Source organism: Lampris incognitus, chromosome 14 (assembly GCF_029633865.1).
Source record: "Lampris incognitus isolate fLamInc1 chromosome 14, fLamInc1.hap2, whole genome shotgun sequence".
Taxonomy (NCBI): Eukaryota; Metazoa; Chordata; class Actinopteri; order Lampriformes; family Lampridae; genus Lampris; species Lampris incognitus.
In genome coordinates, this window is record NC_079224.1 from 7,601,949 (window position 1) to 7,616,071 (window position 14,123).

General features: G+C 50.7%; 2 protein-coding genes across 3 annotated transcripts in view; one reads left to right on the forward strand and one right to left on the reverse strand.

Annotated features, from left to right (window-relative positions):
• LOC130123647 (insulin-like growth factor-binding protein 3) overlaps positions 1 to 6,201 on the forward strand; it is a 12,746-nt gene extending 6,545 nt beyond the window's left edge. Inside the window, exons 2-4 of the mRNA XM_056292884.1 lie at positions 3,085 to 3,338; positions 4,160 to 4,279; positions 6,035 to 6,201. Of these exons, the coding sequence (XP_056148859.1) occupies positions 3,085 to 3,338; positions 4,160 to 4,279; positions 6,035 to 6,160 (500 nt within the window). The 3' untranslated portion in view covers positions 6,161 to 6,201. The remainder of the gene's footprint in view (positions 1 to 3,084; positions 3,339 to 4,159; positions 4,280 to 6,034) is intronic.
• Positions 6,202 to 8,808: 2,607 nt separating this feature from the next.
• On the reverse strand, positions 8,809 to 11,856 carry igfbp1b (insulin-like growth factor binding protein 1b). Of its 2 annotated transcripts, none has more exons than XM_056292886.1 (4): positions 11,454 to 11,856; positions 10,777 to 10,919; positions 10,409 to 10,537; positions 8,809 to 9,937 (listed from the first exon to the last, which is right to left on the reverse strand). In XM_056292886.1, the coding sequence occupies exons 1-4, from the start codon at positions 11,797 to 11,799 to the stop codon at positions 9,812 to 9,814; spliced, it is 744 nt and encodes a 247-aa protein (XP_056148861.1). In that variant the 5' UTR covers positions 11,800 to 11,856; the 3' UTR covers positions 8,809 to 9,811. The 2 variants fall into 2 exon arrangements, with proteins under 2 accessions (XP_056148861.1, XP_056148860.1); XM_056292885.1 differs by having other exon boundaries at positions 10,409 to 10,555.
• Positions 11,857 to 14,123: the final 2,267 nt, after the last annotated feature.

Below are 14,123 nucleotides of genomic sequence, written 5' to 3' on the forward strand. Positions count from 1 at the left end.
CGAGGGCGGTCTGACAGGACGCGGAAGCGGGGCAGGCTAAGCTAACTGCTAGCCCATGCAGACCGGCAGTTCCGGTAACACGGAGGGCAGTCCGGCGGCGGCCTCACCTGGCGTTGACTGTGTGTTCAGTGTCGTGGGTTGGAGTGTGGGGAGGTGTGTCGAGGCGGGGGTCTGGCTGGGGGAGCCTGGTGTGCTGCGTCCGGTGTGGGCCCAGGGACCACGGCCCCTGCTTGGAGCTGCACCCGAAGAGGAAACACCGAGGGCGGTCTGACAGGACGCGGAAGCGGGGCAGGCTAAGCTAACTGCTAGCCCATGCAGACCGGCAGGTCCGGTAACATGGAGGGCGGTCCGGCAGCGGCCTCACCTGGCGTTGACTGTGTGTTTAGTGTCGTGGGTTGGAGTGCGGGGAGGTGTGTCGAGGCGGGGGTCTGGCAGGGGGAGCCTGGGGTGCTGCGTCCGGTGTGGGCCCAGGGACCACGGCCCCTGACCGGAGCTGCACCCAAAGAGGAAACACCGAGGGCAGTCTGACAGGACGCGGAAGCGGGGCAGGCTAAGCTAACTGCTAGCCCATGCAGACCGGCAGTTCCAATAACACCGAGGGCGGTCTGACAGGACGCGGAAGCGGGGCAGGCTAAGCTAACTGCTAGCCCATGCAGACCAGCAGTTCCGGTAACACGGAGGGCAGTCCGGCGGCGGCCTCACCTGGCGTTGACTGTGTGTTCAGTGTCATGGGTTGGAGTGTGGGGAGGTGTGTCGAGGCGGGGGTCTGGCTGGGGGAGCCTGGTGTGCTGCGTCCGGTGTGGGCCCAGGGACCACGGCCCCTGCTTGGAGCTGCACCCGAAGAGGAAACACCGAGGGCGGTCTGACAGGACGCGGAAGCGGGGCAGGCTAAGCTAACTGCTAGCCCATGCAGACCGGCAGGTCCGGTAACATGGAGGGCGGTCCGGCAGCGGCCTCACCTGGCGTTGACTGTGTGTTTAGTGTCGTGGGTTGGAGTGCGGGGAGGTGTGTCGAGGCGGGGGTCTGGCTGGGGGAGCCTGGTGTGCTGCGTCCGGTGTGGGCCCAGGGACCACGGCCCCTGCCGGGAGCTGCACCCGAAGAGGAAACACTGAGGGTGGTCTGACAGGACGCGGAAGCGGGGCAGGCTAAGCTAACTGCTAGCCCATGCAGACCGTCAGTTCCGGTAACACTGAGGGCGGTCCGGCGGCGGCCTCGCCTGGCGTTGACTGTGTGTTCAGTGTCGTGGGTTTGAGTGCGGGGAGGTGTGTCGAGGCGGGGGTCTGGCTGGGGGATCCTGGTGTGCTGCGTCCGGTGTGGGCCCAGGGACCACGGCCCCTGCCCGGAGCTGCACCCAAAGAGGAAAAACCGAGGGCGGTCTGACAGGACGCGGAAGTGGGGCAGGCTAAGCTAACTGCTAGCCCACGCAGACCGGCAGTTCCGGTAACACTGAGGGCGGTCCGGCGGCGGCCTCGCCTGGCGTTGACTGTGTGTTCAGTGTCGTGGGTTGGAGTGCGGGGAGGTGTGTCGAGGCGGGGGTCTGGCTGGGGGAGCCTAGTGTGCTGCGTCCGGTGTTGGCCCAGGGACCACGGCCCCTGCCGGGAGCTGCACCCGAAGAGAAAACACCGAGGGCGGTCTGACAGGACGCGGAAGCGGGGCAGGCTAAGCTAACTGCTAGCCCATGCAGACCAGCAGTTCCAATAACACCGAGGGCGGTCTGACAGGACGCGGAGGCGGGGCAGGCTAAGCTAACTGCTAGCCCACGCAGACCGGCAGTTCTGGTAACACCGAGGGCGGTCTGACAGGACGCGGAAGCGGGACAGGCTAAGCTAACTGCTAACTACTGGCTGGCGTTCGCTCCCTTGGACAGCGATTTTTCTGTTTCAGTTTGGAGATGTGTGTGTTAGTTAAGATATCGTAATGGTTAAATCCGGGGGCACCGACACAGACCGTTAGTTAAGTTCACACGCTTGGAAGTTTATTTAATACTTCAGCTACTTACAAGGAACAACTCTTACGGGCTGCGCGCTTCTGACGTCAGGAACCGCGCGCTCAAGAGGCTCGCTTACTCCACTCCTTCCGGAGTACGTTTTTCTTCTTCTTGTGTTTCTCGTCCTAATGGCTGTTTCAAAATAAAAGTCGCTGCACATTTTTAGTGCTACATAATATGTGTTAGGTCCACAGTGTTTCTCAACCCAGTCCTCAAGGACCCCCTATCCTGCAGGTTTTCATTGTAACCCTGCATAGGTAGCCCTGCTTGTACTCACTCGACCAATCATCTCGCAGCACTTAATTATGCAAAGTGTGCAACGTCTGACAAAATTCATTGCTGATTGGTTGAATAACTACAAACAGGTACCTATTCAGGGTTGCAAAGAAAATCTGCAGGATAGGGGGTCCTCGAGGACTGGGTTGAGAAACACTGTGTTAGGATGTGTGTTCTTGTCGTTTTGGGATGCGTGTTTTTTGTCGTTGTGTTGCACTGCTGTGGGGAAACGATGTGAAACGACAAAGGAAGTGTTGCCGATCCCTGATCCCTGAACTGGATCCAGTCACTCAGTGAAGGGTCCTTCCCTGTCAGAGTCACAACAGTGGACATCTGCCCCGTCTCGGTGTGCGCGTGGACCCTTAAAAAGCCATTGCAGTAACTGACCCAATAATGCCTTGTCTTTTACATCCGGGGGGGGGGGATCTGTCACATTTGAATTTGCAGACTTAAAAAAAAACAACTTCCGTTTCCGTTCTGTTCGAACATGCTAAAGTAACCAAATAAAATACAGAGGCAGGAATACAAGAACAAATGGAAATAGTGAGTGTAAACTACTAATAAGACACGTTAGCCCTCTAGCTAACGGGTCTGACCCTTTAGCCGAGCGGTTAGTGACGTCGCCTTGTGGTGCAGTACACGACGTATCGAATCCCGCACCGGGCAACAAAATAACCGGTTACATGTCACATATTGTGCAAACTCTGTAACAACACAAGTAATAACATGCCCATGTTCGAAACTTCAAGAATTCAAGTTGTCAATTAACAAAGCATGATGTTTTGTTTTGTTTTTGACGATTGTTTCCCTCCAACTCTCAGCAGAGAACAACGGAGATCGGGAAGAGGAGAGGAACTCCACCGGCCCGGCTCTGGAGACCTCGTACAGCACTTGCAGACCCACCGGACCCCTGCGACCTCCTCTGCACTCCCTCTTACAGTCCACCAAAGCGGAAGTCCTGCGACGGGATCAGCAGAAGAGGGCCCGCAGCTTCAAGCTGGAGGAGCTGCCCGGACCGCTCAGTACCGACCAGCAGAACTTCTCCCTGCTGGAGGCCAAACAGGAGCCGGAGTATGTAAGTACCGTAGACACTATATATATATATATATATATATATATATTCACCTTCCAGAGAGAACCGAGGAATGTCGTCCCCCCCCCTCCCTCTCTCCCGCCACCTCTGTGTTTTGGTGTTGTTTTTCCGAACTATTCTGAGGTGGCGATGCTGATGGCCGGCAGGCATGGCGAGCAGCAGAAAGGCAAGCAGGCCAGCGAAAGTTGGTGGTACGGTGGCCCTGCGGCTGACCTGGGTCAGGCGGTTGTTTGGCCGCAAGGCGTCCGGGAGAGAACGTGAATGATGGATTGGTCTATGCGAGGGCCTGTTTGGAAGCCCTGCTGCTATTTTAAACTCCTCCCTGGCCAGAGAAGTGAGAGTGCACTAGTAATGGGCTTTGGCTTACCACTTTGATTAGTGACTGGAGCACTATGGGGACTTGCGGACAAGCCTGTCTGCTCTGTGTTGGAGGTCTTTGAATTCACTTTGTCCGCTGTATCCTTTTGTGTGAAGTGCAGTGAGTCCTAAGCAGCTTTGGCAAGCTCGTAAGGCCCCCACAAGTTGGTCGGATGAATCCATTTCCCAATCATCACCGCTTTGATGCTGGGCCCACTATTGTTGAGGCATTAGAGACGGGGCAGCGCGGTGCAGCTCCAGTCACATTTGTCAGCAATCTGAGAAGCTGGGATAGTCGTGTCGAATTACGACGTGCCAGCAGATTTTCCCGGGCTGTAATAATGTCGTTCTGTATATTAGCGTTTCATGATTTGTGAAGTGGGGAGAAGACGGAGATGATGAAATGCTGGCGGTCGTAAGTGCTCACATGTGTTCGTCTTCGCCAGGGTCCCTGTCGCAGGGAGATGGAGAGCGTCCTCAGCAGCCTCAAGATCACAGACATTCTCAACCCGAGAGGTTTCCGCATCCCTAACTGTGACAAGAAGGGCTTCTATAAGAAAAAACAGGTAAAACACCAACACAGGTATAGGATGACTTATATAATCCAGATTATATATATAAAAAAGGGAGAAATCAACTTCTTTGCACCGTTTGAAAAGACTCGAGCGCCACCCATTTTTGGACGCGCCTCCTTTTCCTTACGAGCCACGTTAATGAAGACTGAACGTTACGGTACGGCGACTCAAGCCCAGCATAGATCTGGATCCCTGGGAGCCCAATTATAGATTTGTAGTTGTCCTGTAGTCCATTGGTAGTTATTAGAGCTTCATCATTACACCACCACGCCAGTGAGGTAGACCCTAGCCGCTGGCTCTAAAGGCAGGAACCACAAGGGGCCAAACCCCAGTGGGGATGACGGCTGGGACGACGGCCGTTTAACAGGAACCCTCCCAGGGAGACAGACGTCAAGGTGGGCGCCGGCACCCGACGCGCTCGCCCCATAATTGCCGGACTTTAGAGGAGCAGGCACAGAAATAGAGCTGCAGCCGTCCCGACGCTCGCGTGGTCCACCCACGATCGGTTTGTAATAAATGGGCGGTTGTGACGCATTCATATGGATGCACTTAAGGCTCCACAGCATCGCCAAAGCAGCTTTTCTTATTACATAGCAGTCTCTCCTGCCTAATGAACGTGTTCCCCTTGACCCGCAATCATCTCATAACCCGCATCTCGACGCCGGGCTCATTGTCTTTGCTTGTGCAGAACGGGCCTAGTGTACGGAGGCCTTCGTGCACTCGCGGGGAGTGTTGGCCATCTCGTGCCAGTTTCCCCTGGAGGTCTGCGTGACCTTAAGCCAGCATTCCTTATTAGCAATAAGCAAAGAGTGTAACGCACACACGTTTAGAGACTTAGACTCAATCTGTATTGTTGTCCCTGCAATTCCGATGTAAAACCGCTTTCTGGTGCAGTTCCCTGCAAAATGCAGTCAGGATGCATGCTTCTGCACAAGCATGCATCAGGATGCATGCATGCTTGTTATAGAAAAAGCATTTCTAATATAAAATTCAATGGTCTGGAGGTAAACGAACTGCAACTGCAGGTCAGATATGACACCCGGTCACCCCCACCCCCACCCGCGCGGCATTGCATATTGAGACTGTGTAGGGGCAACTTCCATTCAGATTAACCCCGACTCCTCTGTGGAGAGGCTGCACAGTTGCTTTTGCCCTTCAAATGAATGACTGCATGTTTTACTAGAGTGGAGGTTGACCTTTAGTAAAATTGGCAGTAAAATAACAGCCTTTGGGTAGCTCCACAGACTCTGTAAGTCATTTGTTGTACCCATAATTTGGAGCTGTGGGGTATAATCAGCAACAGATGATTTGTACTGGCCACCGGCTTCTGAAAATAGATCTTCCTCCTCAGTTGTTCACAAACGGGACTAAGCAAATATTTTACCAGGTTTCTGTTTACCTTTAAGGTCCGTGTGTGTGTGTGTGTGTGTGTGTGTGTGTGTGTGTGTGTGTGTGTGTGTGTGTGTGTGTGTGTGTGTGTGTGTGTGTGTGTGTGTGTGTGTGTGTAAAACAGGAGGTGGACCATTAAGGTGGCTCAAAATACCACAGCCTGTTGGACAGCCAAGTCTGCATCTACTCAGCACAATCTGTCCATTAATACCTCTTAACTACTGCTGTTCTCCATCATCATCATCATCATCATCATCATCATCTATTTAGCTGCAATCTCTGCTTTTGTTTCTTCTCTCTCTCTCTCCCTCTCCATCTCTCTCTGTGTCTTCATCTTGGCCTCTCCTTCGTCCACAGTGTCGTCCGTCCAAAGGTAGAAAGCGAGGTTTCTGCTGGTGTGTGGACAAATACGGGCAGCCCTTGCCAGGTTTTGATGGGAAGGAGCGAGGAGACGCCCAGCACCACAACTCCGAGAGCCAGTAGGAGCCAGAGCAGGCAGGGACGGAGGGAAGCGAAGGAGAATCGTAAACAAACGGAGACACCAGGGGGGGGATATCGGGAGAGAGGTCAAGAGATGGTTCGGCCGATATGCGGACGGCTGCTGTTTGCATCTGTGTTACCCAAGGGACCTTTCTTCTTCTGAGGCAGAGCAGAGTTAAACGGCAGGAGGGGACGGGAGGGAGGGGGGGGCCTCCTTTTTCTCGACCCTGCAGCTCATGAACAAACCCTCGGTCTGCTTCGTCGGTCAGCTCGAACCTGGCCTCCGGCCTTTCGGAGACGAGGACGCGCCTCATCGATTTGTATCGCAAAGACTTGACAATTGTGAACATTTGACCACCGACGCTTTTAAACACGTCACAACCAATCGATGGAAGGTTCCCACACTTACGCACAATGAAGTGGCACTATACATTACGTGCATGCTTACGATGTGTAACCATATTTGTACCATTGCAATTCTGAGTGTATTTTTTTTATGAGAAGAAGCGGTATGTGGCGTAGCTGTGTGTACGATCACGGGCGCTAGTAAGACGGACACACAAGGCGTAAGTATAAAAGCGTCTTGCAGAGCGAGTTGCACGGGTGCTGCAGAGGCCAAGACCTCGCGGTGCAGCTCAGGTGCCTCCCCCAGTTGCCTTACTACGCATTTCTGCTTTACACAACAGCTATTTATTCCCTTCACCTCCTGCTCCTCCGGACACCTCCGAGGGGAGACGGACCGGGAGTTCTCCATGCAGCTCTCGCACTACAGTGCGTATACACTTGTTACGCTGGATTTCCAGCCACGGGCAGAGGGTGGTGGCGTTTACCTATACTGTGGCCACTGCCGTCTTTCTGTCACTTTGCATAAACCGAATTGTTGGGATAAAGGCCGCAAAACCGTATCTCCAAACCCTGTATTCACTTTTAGGTGTTGTTGTTGTTTTCAGCGATGATTTTCCATCATGCACACGTGCCTGAGCCCGGGCACATATGCTGCAGCTATGCGTGTACAATGCAGCCCTCAGAGGTCTATTTTTCATTAATAAAGGCAGTATAAACCGATCCATGCACTGTATGTAATCTCGAGGGGGTGGGTGGGGGTGGGGGGTGTTTCTCTGTCTCTAGAAGGACCAGGATCTCACTCCTACCTAAAACGACCGTGGGCGGTCAAAATGACCGCCGAGTTTTAAACTCTGTATTCTGTCAAGATAAATATCCAGTCGAGATATTGATGCATTGCATGTGTTAGTATGTTTGTTAGGAAACTAACTGACACCTAAATTAATATTTTAACAACTATAATACTATTTTTACACAATTTAAACTTCAGAGAGACATGGTGGAACACGAATAGCAAAATTGAAAAAGTGAAAATATGACCTGAAAAATAAAACAGGAAACACATGTTGCTAATCTAACAAACCTAACAAGGCCTATAAAAAGTGAAATTTGAAAAAAAGAATCGAAAATAACCATTGAAACAGTCCCAAACAACGACCATGGGCGGTCAAAATGACCTCCACGGTTTTTAAACTCTATATTCTGTCAAGATAAATACCCAGTTGAGATATAAATGCATTACATGTGTTGGTATGTCTGTTATGAAACTAACTGACACCAAAATTAACATTTTAACAACTTTAATACTATTTTTCGAACTTAAAATGGCCGCTGTCCAACGCCTGTAAATACTGCAGCGCCTCGGTGGTAGTCATGGCGCGTCTGTAACCAGACACGTTGGACATAATCACACATCAAGTTTAGGCTGTATCTCTCCACTGGGGGCGCTGGTGTGTTTCTAGGACAGAGCAACGAACTTCACGAAGGAAATGACGCCACCAACACGCGTCATAAACAGCGACACGACGCGCACGATGACGCACAAATGACGCGCCGTCTCTTTGACCGCTCATGGTCGTTTTAAGTAGATAACTTTTTTTGTGCAATTGATCTAAAACTCACAATGCAAATATGTACAGTTTTAGGAGCATTGACGGAGTGGCAGGTCTGTATCTCTTTTGTGTGTGTGTGTAAAGTTATTAAACTTTGAAAATCCCAAACCGTCAAAATGACCGCCTTGGTCGTTCTGCTGGGATTCGGCGTGTCGAGCGCCTCGTGTGGTGCATACATACAGAACCGATCCCATTATCAGGTTTAAAAACATTTATTGAAAGCACCTCAGTGGAATCAAAAAGAGTGACGTGTATCTCACGGGAAAAAGAAAAACCCAAAATAGCAGCATGGTCGGCAGACAGGGGTCAGGATCAAGCAGGCGCCCTGACGTCGACAACAAACGAAAAGCGTGTACACGTCACAACATCACACGTCACCATAATAAATACAGACATTCTACGCGGCACAGGAAGTCTCGAGAAAGTAGTCGGAGGCTCCCTCTCGAACAAATAATAATAATAATAAAAAAAAAAGTCCTGGTGTGAGGAAGAGTTGTGGCAGAGGAAGGGGGAGAAGAGCCTCTGTTAGAACCTGTAGACCCGCAGAGACCGGTAGAGGTAGACAAATGCAAAGGTAGCCCGGCTCAGACCTCACGGCGGATGAGCTCTGATATGTTTGCGCTTGGTCACCACGCGCACATACTTGTGGCACTTTTAAGTACCCCCCACCCCCCCACCCCCCCCAACCTACCCATTGAGGAAACGTCAATGAAGATACATTCCAACACTGTCAAAGTGTTCGCGTGAACGAGTGGCTGTGTTGTTTTGCGCACGCGCTCTGTTCCATTTCTGAATGAATCAGCGAACGAATGAATGAATGAGTCCTGCAGACTCTGAAACGGGCCCGGCAGAGCTGCAGGACCTGTGGTCTTCAGCAATGGAGTTATTTAGTCAGAAACACAAATGTATACAGTGTTGCCCTATTTACAATTGAGAAAAAAAATATATAGGCAAGCATATAAAAAAAAAAATCTAAAAATTACAAATGGTCCGCGCTAGCCAGCATATATAAGTTTAGAATAAATAAGTCTCAATACATATATCATCACAGTAGGCGGAAGAACTTTCCTCTCTGAAATAAGATCTGGTGTGGTGCGTGAGCATGTGAATGAATGTGTATTTGTGGACGGGAGGTCAATTATATAGCGGTTGTACACAGGTCAGAATCCACCCGAAGTGTACGTAACTGCAAGTCAACTATGAGCAATGCAGTGTGTCATTACCTGCAAGTCCTCCAACCCATACGACCACAGAGGTCGTATACCCTCTAATACGACCCACAGCAGCGTTTCCTAAATTAGCGCCCCCTACCGGCGGCAGGAGATATGCCACAGATACTTTTCGCCTCTGTGCATTGTTATCTTCGTGTTGACATCCTCTTTACAACGGCTCACAGACAGGCTAATAAAGGTAAGTCGTCAGTAAATAGTGATAAAAACGATTTGAGAACACAATAGAATGTGTAGTCAGGGCGTTTTTGTGTCGTTTCGCCGTCTAGTATAGTAACTAAGATTGCTATTGGCAGCACGTCCGCTAGAGGGCGCTTAAGTTTAAAACGCGACTATAGGTCGTAATAGGAGGACAGTCTCGTCATTACTTATCTGTTTGTCTCGTTGGTGTGTGTGTGTGTGTGTGTGTGCGTGTGTGTGTGTGTGTGTGTGTGCGTGTGTGTATTTCGTGAGTGATAAGTGCCCACGCTTCAGTGGGTGAGTTCTTGATGGCACTCCGTATCCCCGAGGAGGTCATTCGATCCCGGGACCCTTTTCCCGTTCCAGGGGGAGACGCACCAGCAGCGAGCCGGAGGCCCGGTGAGAGACGACTCACACTGAAGGAGAAACAGGGCAGAAGAGGGAGAGGACACGGCACGTTCATGAACACGTCAGTCAGCCGTTTCAAATTCAACCGTGAAATGAATTGAGGTTTGAATCGGCTCTGCGCGTAACCGTAGTCCACTGACTTCCGGTTTCTACTGCGGCGGTCATACCAGTTTCCTGTTTGTTGGCGCGATAAACGTCAACGACAAGCGCAGAAAGTTCGCCCGCTCGTCCCCATAATGGTGGACGTAACTTGGTATGTACAACTTGAAACTTGTCACCCGTTTGCTGGGAGGTGCAGGTGAAAGTTGTGTGCATGTGGTTGACATTTATCCGTGGTAAATCTTGCAGGCATCGCGAGAAATATGCCACTGTCAACAAACAGGAAACTGGTATGACCGCCGCAGTGGAAACCGGAAGTCAGTGGACTACAGCTATGCACGGAGCCGATTGGGGGAAGAAACGGAACATAGTGTCGTCACCTGTTTGGACTTGTAGTAGCCATGCTTGTCACAGTTGGGGAGATAGAAGTTGGTGAACTTCTCCCCTTGCGTCTGCTGAGAGCTCGCTATGATATCCAGGGCCTCGTGTAGTTCAATGTGACAGGGGCCCTGCAGGAACACGGAGAGCTGTGTGAAAAAGCCATTTGATGCCAAGTGTGTTATATAATTCATATTCAGGCCCCATCACGACTGTGAGATAGATCCCATTCATCAGCTAATGTTTTTTTTTTCCTCCAGATTAGCTGACCCTGTAAAAAACAAGCGCTCCCTCTTGTGGTGGGGAGGTAACATAGTCAGTCTCACTATAGCTCACTAGAATGGTCAAGTTGATGTGTTTGTGTCCTCACCTGCTGCATCAGTTTGCTGCGGATGGCATTGACCTTGGCCTTGATACTCTCCTGGACCTCAACAGTGTCTCGGGGGTCGGAGGGGGCATTGACCCCGAAGAGGTAGTGCAGGGGGCCATGCTCAAGGGCACGGTCTACTTCGTCTGTGGAGTTGGAAGAAATCTTTTGTGAAACATTTTTGCATCAATCCAGCGTTGGGTTTATGCATACATATACATATACATATACATATGTGTGTGTGTAAATATGTGTGTATGTGTGTGTATATATGTATATATATATATATGTATGTATATATTCCACTCCTCATTAGTCGAGCACTCACAACACCATTGACAGTTTTGGAAAAAGACTATATGTATGTGTGTGTGTGTGTGTGTGTGTGTGTGTGTGTGTGTGTGTGTGTGTGTGTATGTATGTATGTATGTATGTATGTATATGTATCTATATGTATACACACACATATATATATCACATATACACACACGTCTGCTCTCAAGCTCAGAAAACCATTATATATATATATGTGTGTGTGTGTGTGTGTATATATATATACATATGTGTGTATATATATATATATATATATATATATATATATATATATATCAATAAGCAAGGATGCAAAACAAGAAATACTGCAGCGAGAGGAATGGAGAGGCTTGACCCAACAGTAGTACCTTGTCCCTGGTGCTCCGTGCAGACCCCCTGTCCTCTGGTGAGGGCGTGGAGAGGCCTGGACTCTTCGGGTCGGGGGGTGCAGCGGAGACCCTCAGCGCAGTGGGCCGTGTGCACACCGCACGACGCCCCCTTCTCCAGCGCGCAGGCCATGCAGCAGCCGCAGCCGGGCTCTCTCAGGACCTGCTTGCAGCTGGAGGGGATGGCGGGACAGTCGCTCAGTTTGTCTTGCGTGCAGGGGGCACAGCGGATGGGCTCGGGTCCCACCACCGGGGAGCACCTCCCCGCCGCCAATAGAGCCAAAGACAATGCCGCCACAAGCATCTGCTTCCCGTGTAATCCAGACATATCCCGTCTTCAGGAATCGACGGTCTTGGAATGAGCTGTGTATCGTATGTGTGTGGACGTGGTTGTCCTTCTGAAGTGATTCCCTTGAACCGGCCCGTATTTATATGATAATCTGGCCCCCATAGGGGTTAATGTTTGACACAGTGACTAAAGATATTAAATATTTTTGAAGTTTGCCGTAATGGGTGGATGACCCTGCATGAAAGTGCGTAGATGCAGGTTCACCGAGGGCCGCCGTCAATATTGACTCTGGGACATAAAGTGACTGTACATCAAAACAACCTCAGCCCCTGTGTTTTCGCCAGACCTTTAGGTTGACTCTGTCCCATGAAGTGAAGAAAACCATGCTGCAAACGCCGCCATTATATGAAATAAGCCAGTTAATCGTGGATGGCCGATAATTGTCCACGTAAACGGGGAGGGAACGGGCATACGTTGACGTGCGCTGAGATGTGACGCGACATTTGGCGGCCGAGTCATGCGGTGAGTCATGAAGCGACATCGATTTGCCATACTCTGACACCATTCAAAAACAGTAAACATGAAATATTCCGAGGGAGACCTTCGGTTAAGGTCCCCCTTATCAGCCCGGCGAGCAAACAAGGCGATCCTGGCGTTGCATAACCCCGGCGTTATGGATTCCTGCGCTGCAATCACAACATGTTTGTCTGGAGACAGCCCTGGGAGGGGGGGGGGGCTGTTTCTTCACTGTAGCATTTGTCAGGGGTCTCTGTGGTAAATAGCAGATACACGCCTCATATGCACCACACACACCGAGGCCGCTCACTTCTCTGTGACCACGAGCCGCTCATCTGAGCAGGATTTGCACCTTACGGGTATATTTAGGCGTCTTTATAAGGTACACATGGCACGCATCCACTCTGGCTGGTCCTTCGCCGTGCAGGAAGTAGTCTATCACAGGGGTGTTTCACCAGCGTCGGGCCCAAACTAACGATGGAGCAACCCCTGAAATACCTTTCCATTTATGTATGCTGTTTAGACGAGGAGAAATGTGCAAATGGTAGGGATCAGTGGTTCTCAATCAGGTCCTCAGGTACCAGTGCTGTTTTTTTTTTGGACTTTACTGGGTCGTTCATTGCAGCTACCTGTTATTCCAGGTCAAAAACCTCCCTGAATGTAGGCTAGAGTAACTGGAGCAACAGGCGAGTGTAATGACCTGGTTGGCAGAAGAGAAAACCAGCAGTGCCGGCGGTACCCGAGGACCTGATTGAGAACCACGGGCGCAGCTAATCAAGAAAAACTCCATTAAGGTGATTGATCGAGGCGGAGAGCGGGGGAATGTCGACGTTAAAGCCCTTGGCCAGAATGAGCACGGGGGAACATTTTTGGCATTTCTGCCCGAGATTAATTTCTAAATAAAGTAGTCGGCTGTGCCTTGTTTACTTGACTCCCCATTATGAAATGAGAGTTTCACGCCACTTCCATTAATATTGACTTTTAGCTATTTCAGCTGATGGAAGTACTTTGTGCAAGAACGAGGATACACTATTATGCATGTAAAACACAGTTGTCGCTGAGTCGCAGCGAGCGAGGACTTGTTGGACATGCACGCCGTAAGCTTTAGGCCTTATGTCCAGCAGAGACCCGTAATGTTTTGTTTGAAAAGGTTTTGAACTTATTGATTCAGCAAGGGGCGGCACGGTGGCGCAGTGGTTAGCACGGTCGCCTCGCAGCAAGAAGGTCCTGGGTTCGAGCCGCGGGGTAGTCCGGCCTTGGTGGGTCGTCCCGGGTCGTCCTCTGTGTGGAGTTTGCATGTTCTCCCCGTGTCTGCATGGGTTTCCTTCCACAGTCCAAAGACCTGTAGGTCAGATGACTTGTGTGTGTGTGTGTGTGTGTGTGGGTGTGTGGGTGGGTGTGTGGGCGGGTGGGCGGGCGGGCCCTGTGATGACCTGGCGGCCTGTCCAGGGCGTCTCCCCGCCTGCCTCCCAATGGCTGCTGGGATAGGCTGCAGCATCCCCCGCGACCCTGAGAGCAGGATACGAAGTTCAGATAATGGATGGATGGATGATTCAGCTAGTTATTGCGAGTATTATTTCACCACAACAAAGTAAGTTTCAAACCCTGACCAACAGAGGGTGCTAACGTACCCTCTGTTAATAATAGCAATGTATACGTATGTGACAGATGGAAATCTGTTGGCGTAAAATACATTTTATTTTCATCGTAGCTTTGACTCCAAATAAATAACAGTTATAACATTTCGTTGTCACCACAGCATTAATATTCTTGGATTTAAGAGCGCTTTAGACTTAATCTGGGATCGATTCGTTGTGGGTGAATGGTTCGTTGCTTGACTGGTAATG